Source organism: Cololabis saira, chromosome 5, assembly GCF_033807715.1.
Source record: "Cololabis saira isolate AMF1-May2022 chromosome 5, fColSai1.1, whole genome shotgun sequence".
Lineage (NCBI taxonomy): Eukaryota > Metazoa > Chordata > Actinopteri > Beloniformes > Belonidae > Cololabis > Cololabis saira.
The window spans coordinates 43,895,971-43,908,452 of record NC_084591.1 but is presented as its reverse complement, the minus strand read 5'-3'; the positions used below and the strand labels follow the sequence as shown (position 1 = coordinate 43,908,452).

The 12,482-nt window shown below is 38.8% G+C and overlaps 1 protein-coding gene across 1 annotated transcript; it reads right to left on the bottom strand.

Moving 5' to 3' along the window:
* Positions 1–9,334: 9,334 nt before the first annotated feature.
* Positions 9,335–11,194, bottom strand: LOC133444799 (E3 ubiquitin-protein ligase TRIM21-like). The gene has a single exon (XM_061722703.1). The coding sequence runs from the start codon at positions 11,188–11,190 to the stop codon at positions 9,547–9,549; it is 1,644 nt and encodes a 547-aa protein (XP_061578687.1). The 5' UTR covers positions 11,191–11,194; the 3' UTR covers positions 9,335–9,546.
* Positions 11,195–12,482: the final 1,288 nt, after the last annotated feature.

Below are 12,482 nucleotides of genomic sequence, written 5' to 3'. Positions count from 1 at the left end.
ATTCATACGTAGACAGCTGTGAATTAGTTTCCCAGGAAAGTCAGTATTGTTTGTGCATTTTAACTGTTGTTCTTTGTCTAATTGTTGCGGGTGAAAGGTTAGTCCAGCATGTAACATCATCTTGTTTTTTTCTAAAGTAGGGGGCATGAAGTTATGATTGAAAAACTGGGGGAAATATTGATATCCAGATATATTATTGATATGAATTGGGAGTGTTAGGTAGAAGAATCACATGAATCTTCAGACTGTGATATTATTCTGGATTTGTTCCAGCTTGGTGTTATACTTAAAGGAGCCGTCTGTAAGAAATGTCCAAAACTGGTACTGCAGTCACTTTCAAAATATTGTTGAGCGGCGTGTACCCTCCCCCTCCTCCCCCCGACCAGAGGTTGCCAGGTAGGCTGCAGAATGCAGCAGGAACGTAGGCTGCCATGGCTGCGATAATTAGAGCCGAGCTGGCAACCCGGATGCCGAAACAATACTGACTTGGTGATTGGGAGATAGGTGGAGGGTGGAGCTTCAGATCAATACTGACTTGGTGATTGGGAGATAGGTGGAGGGTGGAGCTTCAGAAACAATACTGACTTGGTGATTGGGAGATAGGTGGAGGGTGGAGCTTCAGAAACAATACTGACTTGGTGATTGGGAGATAGGTGGAGGGTGGAGCTTCAGAAACAATACTGACTTGGTGATTGGGAGATAGGTGGAGGGTGGAGCTTCAGAAACAATACTGACTTGGTGATTGGGAGATAGGTGGAGGGTGGAGCTTCAGAAACAATACTGACATGGTGATTGGGAGATAGGTGGAGGGTGGAGCTTCAGAAACAATACTGACTTGGTGATTGGGAGATAGGTGGAGGGTGGAGCTTCAGAAACAATACTGACTTGGTGATTGGGAGATAGGTGGAGGGTGGAGCTTCAGGCCAAAACAAAAAATGACAACATAAACATCAGTTGAGGGCTGCAACTCCTCTTTTTAAACTGGAATATCCTGGCTTGAGTGCTGTTGTCAGTGACATAAGTATTTGAAATGAACATGATTTTTAAATGGCTGTTGACATATCGGGGTCATTTTATGATTCGTTTTATTATTGCTCTTACATACAGCTCCTTTAATGTCATTTCTTGATATTGAAAGTTACCTGTAGAATTACTAGTAAGTTATGAGGATGGACGGATCAATAGCAAAGTATCAATATTTCAGGCCTTATTTTTCAGTTTTAAGGATCTATTTTTGTGTAAAAAAAAAAAAAAAACCCAAAACAAACAACAATGCTTTAAATGTTTGGTTTCATTGATTTTAGTTCCTACCCAAACCCTGATCTCAGTCGGTTACAAACCTTGTATGTCAATGTTTTACATCAAACGTTTACTGACTGAAATGGGCTTGACCAGTAAACCTGCCTGGCCTTGCCTTGCTGGGAGCTCCAGTTGGTCCGGCCTCTCGGCTCTCTTCCACTTCTCTCCTGCATCCAATCTCTGGATACAACATCCTGAGAAAACCACCTAATCTGCCTCCCGTATTCCTCCTCTGACTCCTGGGATGTATTTCCCCACAGTTTCACCTTGAGCTGATAAACCTTAGATTCTCTAGTGCAGATAGAAAACTACTGCATTGAAATTTGCTTTGCCTCCCTCTCGTCGAGATTTTCCATTCTATTTTAACTTTTTAACTTTTAACTTTAACCTCTGGTGGAGAAATAAAGCATTTCATTCGAATTGATCTGGGCCCCTCTGGTGGCCAGTGAAACAAATGTAACAAAAATTGATCAAGAGCTTCCCTCTAGTGGAAGACTAAGGGCATTGCATGTTTGTCACTGAGATAATAAAGGTGAATGGCCAGGGATCCCATTGAATGAATGTAACATCACAACTAAATACCAAAGGACCAGGTACCATTCACAATGATATTAATAAACATAAAATAATAAATGTATAATGTACAATACAATAATAATTAAATAAATAATAAAAGAGATCATTGTAATAGCAAGGAATAATTCACAGCCAAATACCATGAACCCCAAATTAGCTCCCAGATGTTGAAACTAGTTTATCTAAGAATTAAATTCAAATTCAGAGGGTATCACCTGCATCACACTGATCCACAGATAATACCCTGCCAAACACTATCCATGAGGCTAAAGTAAACCTTCATTTATAACTCCTTTGTGCTTTGGTTATAATCTTAATTGGACATTTCTCCCTGGATACTGTACATTAATGTTTTTATTTTTAATAACTATGTTTGTTTTTTGTTGCAGTTATTTTCAATAATCATTTTTAAAAACCTACAACAATGGCAGAGGACACATGAATGGAAAACAGAATAAAAAACATCTCACTGTACGACTTGGATCTGCTTCATTCTGGGTGAGATGTCAATAATGTTGTACACCTTAAATATGACCTTATACTATACTATTATAATACCATATATACTTTTTTCTTTTAATTCATATCCATACATACTGTTTAATTTACCCATATCCACTACATATATAATACTGCTCTCCTGAGCTGGTGTGTTTTTATATTTAACTGCTAGAGTTAAGTCTGATTTCATTTACCCAAGCAAGTCTCTGTTTTACCTTTAATGGCTTTTTCTGGACTTGTTTTAAGGAAGATTCACGAAGGGTTTTACGGGCATTTCCACAAATTTCAGCGTGGGTTTAGAAAGTGTATAAGAGCATAAAGCCCTGGCCTCTGAGCCAGAATAGAAACTGCTGAAGATCATCATTCCACTGTTAGCACATGATTGGACGTTTTCATGGCGGTTTCCAGACTTATCAGGTGAAATCACAGCTAAAAACCGTGTAAGATGTGTTTTATTACAGTCATCATTCTCTTATTCACTATTTTGTAATTTAAAGTAATTAAAAGTCTGCTTTCTTTTTTTTCTATGACATCATCACTGTTATGAAGTAAAAACTAAACCAAAAAACCCCAAATAATATGGTCATTAATTCCATTGAAGAAAATATGTCATCAAGTTATGATGTCATTAATTCCATTGAAGAAGATATGATGTCATCAAGTTATGATGTCATTAATTCCATTAAAGAATATATGATGTCATCAAGTTATGATGTCATCAATTCCATTGAAGAATATATGATGTCATCAATTCCATTAACATTCCATTCCATCAACAAGCTTGTAACAGAGTTTATAAATAGAACTCCTTACTAGTTCTCATCACATCTTTTGACAATGCCACGCAGACGCAGACAGAGCTCTCGCCCCGTCCGCAGGCGCCGGAGAGTCCGTAGGACCCGCGTCGCCCGCAGACGCAGGAGAGTTGTCCGACGCAGACGCTGAAGGTCAACAGATGATGGAGGGAATCCTGAATGAATGATTTAAAAAAGGAAAAAAATACATACAAATGAATAATGAAAAAGAAATAACGTAAAAAAAAAAAACCCCAAACCCTGATCTCAGTCGGTTACAAACCTTATATGTCAATGTTTTACATCAAACGTTTACTGACTGAAATGGGCTTGACCAGTAAACCTGCCTGGCCTTGCCTTGCTGGGAGCTCCAGTTGGTCCGGCCTCTCGGCTCTCTTCCACTTCTCTCCTGCATCCAATCTCTGGATACAACATCCTGAGAAAACCACCTAATCTGCCTCCCGTATTCCTCCTCTGACTCCTGGGATGTATTTCCCCACAGTTTCACCTTGAGCTGATAAACCTTAGATTTTCTAGTGCAGATATAAAACTACTGCATTAAAATTTGCTTTGCCTCCCTCTCGTCGAGATTTTCCATTCTATTTTAACTTTTTAACTTTTAACTTTAACCTCTGGTGGAGAAATAAAGCATTACATTTGAATTGATCTGGGCCCCTCTGGTGGCCAGTGAAACAAATGTAACAAAAATGGATCAAGAGCTTCCCTCTAGTGGAAGACTAAGGGCATTGCATGTTTGTCACTGAGATAATAAAGGTGAATGGCCAGGGATCCCATTAAATGAATGTAACATCACAACTAAATACCAAAGGACCAGCTACCATTCAGAATGATATTAATAAACATAAAATAATAAATGTATAATATACAATACAATAATAATTAAATAAATAATAAAAGAGATAATTGTAATAGCAAGGAATAATTCACAGCCAAATACCATTAACCCCAAATTATCTCCCAGATGTTGAAACTAGTTTATCTAAGAATTAAATTCAAAATCAGAGGGTATCACCTGCATCACACTGATCCACAGATAATACCCTGCCAAACACTATTGATGAGGCTAAAGTAAACCTTCATTTATAACTCCTTTGTGCTTTGGTTATAATCTTAATTGGAAATTTCTCCCTGGATACTGTACATTAATGTTTTTATTTTTAATAACTATGTTTGTTTTTTGTTGCAGTTATTTTCAATAATCATTTTTAAAAACCTACAACAATGGCAGAGGACACATGAATGGAAAACAGAATAAAAAACATCTCACTGTACGACTTGGATCTGCTTCATTCTGGGTGAGATGTCAATAATGTTGTACACCTCATATATGACCTTATACTATATATACTATTATAATACCATATATACTTTTTTCTTTTAATTCATATCCATACATACTGTTTAATTTACCCATATCCACTACATATATAATACTGCTCTCCTGAGCTGGTGTGTTTTTATATTTAACTGCTAGAGTTAAGTCTGATTTCATTTACCCAAGCAAGTCTCTGTTTTACCTTTAATGGCTTTTTCTGGACTTGTTTTAAGGAAGCTTCACGAAGGGTTTTACAGGCATTTCCACACATTTCAGCGTGGGTTTAGAAAGTGTATAAGAGCATAAAGCCCTGGTCTCTGAGCCAGAATAGAAACTGCTGAAGATCATCATTCCACTGTTAGCACATGATTGGACGTTTTCATCCTGCCATCATTGTCAGATGACTGTACACATCAATGATCAATACATGACTGTGACATCACTGTTGTCTGCGGCGGTTTCCAGACTTATCAGGTGAAATCACAGCTAAAAACCCTGTAAGATGTGTTTTATTACAGTCTTCATTCTCTTGTTCACTATTTTGTAATTTAAAGTAATTAAAAGTCTGCTTTCTTTTTTTTAATGACATCATCACTGTTATGAAGTAAAAACTAAACCAAACAACCCCAAATAATATGGTCATTAATTCCATTGAAGAAGATATGATGTCATCAAGTTATGATGTCATTAGTTCCATTGAAGAATATATGATGTCATCAAGTTATGATGTCATTAATTCCATTGAAGAAGATATGATGTCATCAAGTTATGATGTCATTAATTCCATTGAAGAAGATATGATGTCATCAAGTTATGATGTCATTAATTCCATTGAAGAATATATGATGTCATCAATTCCATTAACATTCCATTCCATCAACAAGCTTGTAACAGAGTTTATAAATACGACTCCTTCTTACTAGTTCTCATCACATCTTTTGACAATGCCACGCAGACGCAGACAGAGCTCTCGCCCCGTCCGCAGGCGCCGGAGAGTCCGTAGGACCCGCGTCGCCCGCAGACGCAGGAGAGTTGTCCGACGCAGACGCTGAAGGTCAACAGATGATGGAGGGAATCCTGAATGAATGATTTAAAAAAGGAAAAAAATACATAAAAATAAATAATGAAAAAAAAATACGTTAAAAAAAACAAACCCAAACCCTGATCTCAGTGGGTTACAAACCTTGTATGTCAATGTTTTCCATCAAACGTTTACTGACTGAAATGGGCTTGACCAGTAAACCTGCCTGGCCTTGCCTTGCTGGGAGCTCCAGTTGGTCCGGCCTCTCGGCTCTCTTCCACTTCTCTCCTGCATCCAATCTCTGGATACAACATCCTGAGAAAACCACCTAATCTGCCTCCCGTATTCCTCCTCTGACTCCTGGGATGTATTTCCCCACAGTTTCTCCTTGAGCTGATAAACCAGAATCAGAATCAGAATCAGAAAGGAGGTTTATTGCCAAGTTTGTTAGCACACACAAGGAATTTGTTGTGGTGATTGGTGCAATACAGTAAAAATAAAAATAAAAATATAAAAACAAACAAATATATGGAGATAAAATAAGAGATAGAATAAAATAAAATGTATAAGCAGAAATAAACAGAAATGTACAATATGAGGATTAGATCCTTAGATCATCTAGTGCAGATATAAAACTACTGCATTGAAATTTGATTTGCCTCCCTCTCGTCGAGATCATTTTAACTTTTTAACTTTTAACTTTAACCTCTGGTGGAGAAATAAAGCATTACATTTGAATTGATCTGGGCCCCTCTGGTGGCCAGTGAAACACATTTAACAAAAATTGATCAAGAGTTTCCCTCTAGTGGAAGACTAAGGGCATTGCATGTTTGTCACTGAGATAATAAAGGTGAATGGACAGGGATCCCATTGAATGAATGTAACATCACAACTAAATACCAAAGGACCAGGGGCCTGTACTACGAAGCGGGATTTGGGGTTAGCGAGGTAACTTCAGGTTTAACCCTGGGTTTTCAGGACTACGACGGTGGTTCACTTCTCACCGGGGTACATCGCCATGGTAACTTATGCTGAACAGCTAACCTGCTCTGGAGCAGGTTATGTTCGAGATACAGATCGCCGGGTATAAAAGCACCGCCCACTGACCAATCAGCTCTCTTGGAAAATGGCATGCCCTTTCGAAGAGAATCCAGTGGAGCTCGGTGCGCGGATCGTGAGAGGATCCCTCCGAAGAGAACGCGTATTCAGGGACCGCCAAAACCCCTTTGCTTTCCCTGATGAGTACCTGTATGAACGATCCAGAAAAAAAGAAAAAAGAGGTGGAGGAGAAAATAAAAAATAAATCAATCAATGAATAAATAAAACAAATCATCACCCAAAATCCGATGTACAGTCAATCCAAAACTAATACCAATTAAATAAATAAATCAAGAAGAAATCAAAAAGAAGATGCATTTGTAAGGGGATAGCAAAAAAGGGATTTTCAATTTCGTCCCTCGAACATTCTGAGAAGTCACTTTAAAATACTAAATACCCCCCTCCTGAAAAAATAAAAAATAAAATAAAATAAATAAAAAACCCCAATTCTTTGGTACAGCATCAGCACAAGTTATCGGTCAACAACAATAGTTATAGAACCAATATATACAGGACTGTCTCAGAAAATTTGAATATTGTGATTTTCTGTAATGCAAACACAAAAACAAAAAAATGTCATACATTCTGGATTCATTACAAATCAACTGAAATATTGCAAGCCTTTTATTATTTTAATATTGCTGATCATGGTTTACAGTTTAAGATTAAGATTCCCAGAATATTCAAATATATGTTTATATCCCTATGAATTTACGCATTTATACAGTCAGCGATCTTTTGCCAGCTGTCTTTCCTGCATTTTGCAGCTGCAACTGTGTTGCTTTTTGCCTGTATTATATGCCTATACTCATCATATTTCCGTAAAATTATTGTTTGCTCTTCGCTACTGAAAGCGGCTCTGACAGCGGACTTCTCCATGCTTGCGATTGGTCATGCGCTGAAAACACAGCCCCTTTTATGTGCACGCGCTCATATCCAGATTGGAGAAACCTGGGTTGATATACCGAGTTGATAACCACCGTCGTGTGACCGTTTAGCGTGATTGCAATTGTCCGGGTTAGTGAATCTGGATAAGGAAAAGATATCCTGGGTATGTTGAACTTGCTTCGTAGTACAGGCCCCAGGTACCATTCACAATGATATTAATAAACATAAAATAATAAATGTATAATGTACAATACAATAATAATTAAATAAATAATAAAAGAGATAATTGTAATAGCAAGGAATAATTCACAGCCAAATACCATTAACCCCAAATTAGCTCCCAGATGTTGAAACTAGTTCATCTAAGAATTAAATTCAAAATCAGAGGGTATCACCTGCATCACACTGATCCACAGATAATACCCTGCCAAACACTATCCATGAGGCTAAAGTAAACCTTCATTTATAACTCCTTTGTGCTTTGGTTATAATCTTAATTGGAAATTTCTCCCTGGATACTGTACATTAATGTTTTTATTTTTAATAACTATGTTTGTTTTTTGTTGCAGTTATTTTCAATAATCATTTTTAAAAACCTACAAGAATGGCAGAGGACACATGAATGGAAAACAGAATAAAAAACATCTCACTGTACGACTTGGATCTGCTTCATTCTGGGTGAGATGTCAATAATGTTGTACACCTCATATATGACCTTATACTATATATACTATTATAATACCATATATACTTTTTTCTTTTAATTCATATCCATACATACTGTTTAATTTACCCATATCCACTACATATATAATACTGCTCTCCTGAGCTGGTGTGTTTTTATATTTATATATTAGTTGATATTTATACAGGTTTTAATCCCTGCAAGACCAACTATCTATCTGACTCTAAAAGCAACTTTAAATGGAGCTTTTCAAAATCAAAACTGTAACATAAGAGACAAACACAGATTACAGAGTTCTGCTTTATCAGGAAACAATTCAACAATCCAACAGTTTTCACTCTTTCCATCATCAGATATTGTAGGATCATTCACACTTGCAGACAGATGTTACAATTAGATCACTTGATGTTATATTTGACTGGAAAATCTCAAATGTTCCTTTAAAATGAGGAGGAACAAAAAACAGGAAAAATGTAGAAGTACAACATACTAATGTAATAATATAATCCAGGGGTGATTTTAGGATCAGAACTTTAGGCGTGCTGAGCAATCAGAGTTCACTGGCCGGCGAGACAAAATAAACTTCACTGTTTTGTACATTTTAAATCGAAATGATAATAACGTCTCCATGACAACGGGCAATGAAAATATGACTTCTCAAGGAAAAGTTATCTTGTGGCTCAACTTGCCCCAATTTAGGGGTAAGTTGATCTGCATCTGGGGGTAAATTGATCCATTTCCATTTTCCAGTTTAAATCTGAAGAATAATTTGTGTAAATCTTAAAAGGTAACTTAACAATATGTAACAAAACAAATTCAAGTGTATTATTCAGAATATGTTAAAAGAAAAGGTGAAAGAACTCCACATTACACATTACAGACAGAAAAATGCAACTTAACTGAAACCTATAAGAACAAAACTTATACGTATCATCATGGGATCATACACTCCTAACACACACACACACACACACACACACACACACACACACACACACACACACACACACACACACACACACACACACACACACACACACACACACACACACACACACACACACACACACACACACACACACACATATATATACTGTATATGGTTTTGAAATTTCCTTAGCTTATTAAACATACAACATAAAAAAATCTCTTACATTTTAGGGTTCAGTGCTGTATCACCAAAAGAAGCTTGAAACGCCAATGATATGATCAATCAAACAAAATGATCACTTTAATGAGATGAAAGAACTTTGGAGGGAACTATAACATTTGTTTCCATCAATCAGAGTGAATCTTTAATCATTTTAAATGAACATTCAGAGTTGACTAAGATTCATTACATTAAAGATCAGACAGTTTGATTGACAGGACAGATGATCAGAGGAGCAGAGTTTTTACCTCCATGATTGGGACTAGGACAAAAGAACGGGTGGAGTTTCTCCCTGAAGGAGCAGCCTGTAAAGGAGTAGATAAGTGCTGCAGCATCTACATCATAAAAGGAGACCAGACCCTCCTCATAATCCACAAACACCCCCAACTTCTCAGGAGGAGAACTGGGATGGAGACGGACTGAAGGACCTGCAACAGCTTCGTACTCATTTGCTTTTCCCAGCCAAACAGTCCAGTAACCATTCTGAGGACTCACTCTGATTTGTCCCTTCCTGTTGATCGACTCTCTGGCCACTCCTACATCCCAGTCAGTCTTTCCTTTAACCTGAACCTCAAAGTAAAATCTGCCTGAAGAGAAACTCTGTTTTCCTAAAACACCAACACATGGAGAGAATCTCTCTGGATTATCTGGAAGATTCTTCCACACATCACCATGATAGACTTGTTTTCCATCATCAGACAGGATGAGTTTACGATGTGCTGTATCAGGATCAAGAGTCACATCAGCTTCAAACTGCTGGATCCTCCTCAGCTCAGCTTCAAGCAGCTTCTTCATCTTTTCTATGAGGTTCTTCTCCAGCTGGTCCACAGCTCTCACCACAGTCCCCTCATACGAAGGTGGATGGAGTCTGACCTCTGTCCAGTTCTTGGTGGGTGGAGCATCTTTCAGGGATGAGAATCTTTGGAGGAGGTGCAGGTGATCTTCAGAGCGTGAGAGCTGCTCCACCTCAGAGCTCCTCTTCTGCAGCTCACAGATTTCCTGTTCCAGATCTTTGATGAAGTCTTCAGCCTGTTTCTCTGCAGTTTTCTGTTTGTCTTCCATCTCCTTCATGAACTCCTTCAGACGTCTCTCAACAGACTCCTTCAGATCAGTGAAGACCTGAACACCTTCTGCTTTCTCTCTGTCTGCAGCATCGTTACTGATCTTCAGAGACTCTTTGATCTCCTGAATCTTCAGTCGTCTCTTCTGGATCATCTGCTGAATCTCAGCCTCTGTCTTCTGCAGCTCTGCCTTCTTTCCTTCATATTCTTCTCTCAGAGGAACAAACTCATGAGTCTTGTGGTCTAAAACAGAGCAGAGAGAGCAGACACATGTCTGGTCGGTCTTACAGAACAGCTCCAGAGGTTTATCGTGCTTCGTACAAATCCTGTCCTCCAGGTTCTCCACAGGCTCCACCAGCTGATGTCTTTTCAGACGTGAATTTGTCAGATGGGGCTCCAGGTGAGTCTCACAGTAGGAGGCCAGACACACCAAGCAGGACTTCAGGGCCTTCAGTCTGGTTCCAGTGCAGACGTCACAGGGAACTTCTCCTGGTTCTGCAGCTTGTTGCTCTGAGCTGCTGCTGCTGGATTTCTGTTGAGCTTCACGTCTGAACTCAGAAACCATCTCTCTGAATAAGGTGTTGACTTTCAGCTGAGGTCTGGTGTAGAAGGTCTCCTGACATATGGGACACTTGTAGAGAACATTATCATCCCAGTGATGAGTGATGCAGGTTTTACAATAGTTGTGTCCACATGGTGTGGTGACTGGATCAGTGAACACATCCAGACAGATTGAGCACAGGAACTGATCTGCAGATCTCAGGTTGCTGCCAGCAGACATGTTGGTTCTCTGGAAACAAAAGTGAAAGTGTGAAACGTCAAAGCTGCAATGATGAAATGAAGAAGAGAAAAACAACGAGAGAAGGAAGGAAAAAGAAGAAGGAAACAGAACAAAGAATGTCATGAATCCTCAGAGAAAACACCCGTCTGACAGTAAAAGGAGGAACGTTTCCTCAACACAAGTTTAGATTATTAGATTATTAATGTCACGACTCCACAATAATGAACTATTCCATGTGAATCATTTTCCTCTAAAGGTTCCTGTTCTTTGACCAGAGTCAGATGGAGTTTTCAGGAATAACATTTAGTAAACTGAGTTGAAGTTTTGTCGTCCCGCTGACAGAAACACAGTAAATGTTTTCTTCTGGACTCACCAGTGTTTCAGAGACTCAGCTGTGTTGTGGAGGAAAACCCGATGGACTCGCTTGGACCTTCTTTCAGAGACGAACAGGACTCTTCTGGACTGGATTTCTGCTCCTTCACACTAGAACTTTCCTTCTTCCTCCCTCTGCTCTGGTTTCGTCCTCTGATTTACAGGATTATTGTCAAACAGCAGAGTTGATGTGATGAATAAGACGAAGTGAAGCTTCGTCTGCAGCTCGTTGTTCAAACATTCATCTTTACAATGTTGTTTATCTTAAATTAACTGGAACATGTTCAAAGTTCAGATCATGATTGGGCGCAACGGACAATAAAACTATATTCCTCCTCATTCCTGCTGATTTACAGTTCAGACACTTCCTCTGCTTGCTCTCTGCTTGATTTGCTTATGTTATTGATTTTATGCTGATTTTCCCCTGATTTTTTCCTTCTTTCCATCTGAGATTACCTGCGATAGCTTCTGGACACTATGAGCAAGCTAACACACAGCAAAGTCTGTGCATTATAACAAATCATGGAGTGATAATCCTCCCTGGAACTGTCTCTGTGCAAAACCAAAGAGTAAATCCTGTCTCCTGAAACAGGGAGGATGTATCACAGGCAGGGCTGAGTGACCTGAGGGGTTGCAGACTTATTCAATTAATCATTTCAATGTAAAGAGTTAACACCTTGAAGGTTTCAGTCTTTTGAATACGTGGCTGTACAGCTGCAGGCCTCATCCAGAGTCCTGTTTCTGAAGGTTTAAAGGCCCCCAAATACTTTGCAGACTTTTTTGATGACCTCAGTGAACTGCTGTCTGTGATCCGTGTTGATTTTGAAATGTTGCTGACCGCTAAATGTGAGGACCTGGAGGTCAGAGCCAGGAGCAACAACGTACGGCTGGTAGGTGGAGGTGCTGAAGGTGTGGCCCAA

Excerpts from the sequence above, each read along its gene's own strand:
- LOC133444799 (XM_061722703.1), bottom strand. The coding sequence starts at position 11,190 with ATGTCTGCTGGCAGCAACCTGAGATCTGCAGATCAGTTCCTGTGCTCA.